Source organism: Diachasma alloeum, unplaced genomic scaffold, assembly GCF_001412515.2.
Source record: "Diachasma alloeum isolate Michigan unplaced genomic scaffold, Dall2.0 Dall_scaffold_00288, whole genome shotgun sequence".
Lineage (NCBI taxonomy): Eukaryota > Metazoa > Arthropoda > Insecta > Hymenoptera > Braconidae > Diachasma > Diachasma alloeum.
Window position 1 is genome coordinate 926,352 of NW_021680427.1, and position 3,873 is coordinate 930,224.

The 3,873-nt window shown below is 30.9% G+C and overlaps 1 protein-coding gene across 1 annotated transcript in view; it reads left to right on the top strand.

Annotated features, from left to right (window-relative positions):
- LOC107038759 (acidic repeat-containing protein) overlaps positions 1-2,523 on the top strand; it is a 19,786-nt gene extending 17,263 nt beyond the window's left edge. Inside the window, exon 8 of the mRNA XM_015258011.1 lies at positions 2,266-2,523. Coding sequence (XP_015113497.1) covers positions 2,266-2,409 — 144 coding nt within the window. The 3' untranslated portion in view covers positions 2,410-2,523. The remainder of the gene's footprint in view (positions 1-2,265) is intronic.
- Positions 2,524-3,873: the final 1,350 nt, after the last annotated feature.

A 3,873-nucleotide genomic window follows, 5' to 3' on the forward strand; every position in this document is an offset into this window, starting at 1 on the left:
AATTTACCTCTGAAGAATTTGAAATTATGTCACTGAAGAATTTGAAAATGCCGCGTGTTTTTTTTGTGAATAACTTCGTGTCACATATTGACCAATCAGATTTAAGGATTAGCGGTCAGGCAGTTTCGAGATATCTCGATATAAAACAACTTCCCGTTTCGTTCATTTTTAGTAAATAGGAAAATAATAAGATATACTCCAAGAAATCCATATTCCCCAATGTTAACTGCTGCTGACCTAAACATGGCCCAAAATTATTTTAACAAGAAGAATTTATTCTTTTAGGAGCGTATTTCTCCAGGCCAGTCATTATCAAGAAGTCCAAGTCCACCTCTAAATATTATAATTATGTTGAATTATGGAATGATTATATTACATATGACCTTGAATGAACTCCATTGACAATTATTAACCTTCAAAATTATTCCAAATTATTATACGTTAGAAAATCTCGAATTTGAAAAAATTGAAAAATAATGAAGCGTGTTCATTTAAGGTCATATGTAGCATAATCATCTCATTATTCCACATAATTATATTATTTGGAGATGAACATGGACCACCTGGGAATGACTGGCCTAGAGAAATAAGCTCCTAAAAAAATAAATTCTTCTCCCAAGAAAATGATTCCTTGGCAAAAGTAATTTTTTTTCCCAGTCTGTTTTTGGTATCTTGAGAAATCGGAAATCGAATATTTCTCTCAGAAAAATGAAAAGTCTCGTGCCCCAAGGCTTTTACGGTACTTCGCGCGCAAAATGTTCAGTCTCTCGATGGAAGACTTTACATTTCGTGGAAAATTAGGCAATCAATACATTTCGATATTATTCTGGGTGAATTTGTATCAATCTACAAAATTATTACTGAATATAGAGGTGAGAAAAACAGACGGGGTAACAGAGAAACTCCTTCAACTTGGAATTTAAGTTCTAATATTATAAAAATTATAAAATATGTTCATTTCCGTGGAATGTAGGTATAGAGTATGACAATGATTGAGGGATAGTCAGAGAAGTTGAAAAAGTATAAGATTTAAAAAAAAATTCTCCTTAAAAATTGAATTTTCGAGCTCCACAAAACGAATCGTATTTAATGAGGCCATTATTTTGTTTGACATATTAAAAAATTAAATCATTGCCCCTGGCGGTGGAAATTCATCAGAGGTGGTTGGGGAGTATGAGAAAAAAGTCTGATGACCTCAAAAACATCTCGCGACCAATTGTTACCCACGCAACGTAAATTCGATACACGGACGGAAAAATTTAATAGAAAAACTTATTCTTTTGGAACTGTTGAATTTTGAACTGTTCTATGAGTTTTTGGCCGATTCTATTGAAATGTTCAATAGAAAATATTCAGTACAAAAAGTCAATAGAATTCAATCTTTTTATATAACTTATTCTATTGAGATATTTTCTACAGAATTTCCTCGGCTGAAAGTTTCTAAATTTTTTCGTTTGATTTTTTTGATGAAATGAAAAGAAAAAGAGAATGAAAAAATCTTGAAAAATTTGAGTCGAACAAATTCTATAGAAAATATATGAAAAGAATAAGTTATATAGAAAAATGGAATTCTGTTGACTTTTTCTATTAAATGTTTTCTATTGAACATGTCAATAGAATCAGCCAAAAACTATTAGAAAGTTTATTAGAAATTCAATAGAATTTTTTAACGAATTAGATAGGTTTTTCTATTAAATTTTATCGTGCGTCTAATAATCGAGAGATTTGAACGTTCCGTGCACAAAGTACACTGTTAAAAATTTTCGATGGAATTTTCCGCGACAAATCCTGGAATTTTTTATCGTGTTTAATTTCCACGGAAATTTCAGGAAATAGTTTCATTGAAAAATCAAATATTCCATCAATTTTCTGTTCGAATGATCTGAAAATCAATAAAATACTTGATTTTTCAGTTAAATTATTCCATGAGAAGTCAGAAAAATCCGAAAAATTCAGGGAAAAATTGAAAATTCATGTCAGTTTGTGAGTATTCATGTTCCATTGAAAATTCAATGAAATTGTGAAATTTCCATGTCACTCCCACTGAAAACTCATGAATTTCTTTGAATTTTACCTACAACTTGAAATTTTTGCCCTAAATCCGATTCAACGTCACTCTCATGGGAATTACTATCATATTTTCCATGAAATTTCAAAAAATTTCTAACAGTGTACCGTAAAAGTCTTGGGGCCTGAGAATTTGCATTTCTTTGAGGGAAATATTCGATTTTACACTCTCATAACGCATGTAATTATTGTATTCAGGTTCAAGTCGACAGTCCAGACGATCACGACAGAACTCGTGAATTTGTGTGGCGCAGATCATCGCACATCGCCCACTTGGTATCGCAGAAGCTCTCGTCTGCGACGAGATCAATGCTCCGACCACCACCTGCAGCCGCTGCCTAGATCTCCAATTAGTACTTAATCCGCCATTAACTTAATCATTCGTATTTATTCATCCTATTTATTGATGGAATTATTCATTCGTAGATGGCTGGGGACAGCTGCTTAAATGACTGTACATAGAGATTTTTGAGGAAATAAAATATTTTTACGATTTATTTATTTAATAAATATTGGGGTCTTTTAATTATTTGAGGTATATCCCTAGAAAAAAGGTTTTTCTTGCGATTGTCCTCATGTTTTTCATAAGTAACGTTTATAAGATTGTCCAGCTATTGAAACAAATTCTAACGAGCTGCAGTACACACTTTAGGAGATGATAAATAATGATTAGAATTTTTTGTAAAATTTTCTGGCACATAGTTTCTGCGATATTCAACTCTAAAAATTATATCCGCCCCTGAAATTAGTAGTAATAGACCAAAAAAGGTCAGACCAAAAGGGGAAAGGGAACTTTCTAGTTTAAAAAGCGCCCTCTTCAATACTCTCGAAAGAAAAGGATCGGCCGTAGGACGCCCTGTATAGCCTTTTCTATAAATATATTTTCAATAGAAATTCCTCGGCTCAAATTTTCCAACTTTTTTCATTTGATTTACATTTGATGAAAAAACTAAAAATTCATGTGGAGGAATTTCTACTGAAAAGGTCTTAATAGGAAAAGGTGTATAGAAAGATGAAATCCTACTAATTTTTCTATAAAATAATTTTCATTATAAATTTTCTATAAAGAAACGGATAGTAAAACTGCGGCATTCTTCAATAGAATCAGCCAAAAAATTATAGAATTTCCACTAAAACTTCAACGGAAAGCTAATAGGATTTTCTATTGAATTCGTTACGTGTTTCGATGACTTTTTCGTGGGTGACTCCTTAAATTCAGAAAATTTATGAAAAAATCAACTTCAAATCGATTTCATTAATTTTTTCATAGTCTCTTTCGAACATTTGTTTTTTAAATGAAAAACTAGTATTATTGTCCATTTTTTCATACATAAATTTCTTTTTTTGCGTATAATTTTTCAACACATCCAAAAAGAAATAGGACCGAATACTGAGGCTGATATTTCAAACATGAGGAATTGAAATTGAAATTGAATTGAAAAAAAACCTGCTATTCCCGTAAATTGACACGCATCAATAAATTTCATACAAAGAGCTAACAAATTCGCTAGACAATTCTATTGGATTTCTATTGGACTTTCTATTATTTTTTGGCGAATTCTATTGAAATGTTCCAAGTTTTTTTTTCAGTTTTCTTGATGAAAAAAGAAGAGAAATAACATTTTTTAAAACTTGGAAAATGTGAATTGAGTAAATTCTATAGAAAATATCTCAGTAGAATAAGTTATATAGAAAAATCGAATTCTATTGACTTTTTGTATGGAATATTTTCAATTGAACATTTCAACAGAATTCGCCTAAAATTAATAGAAAGTTCAATAGAAATCAAATAGAATTGTCTGCGAA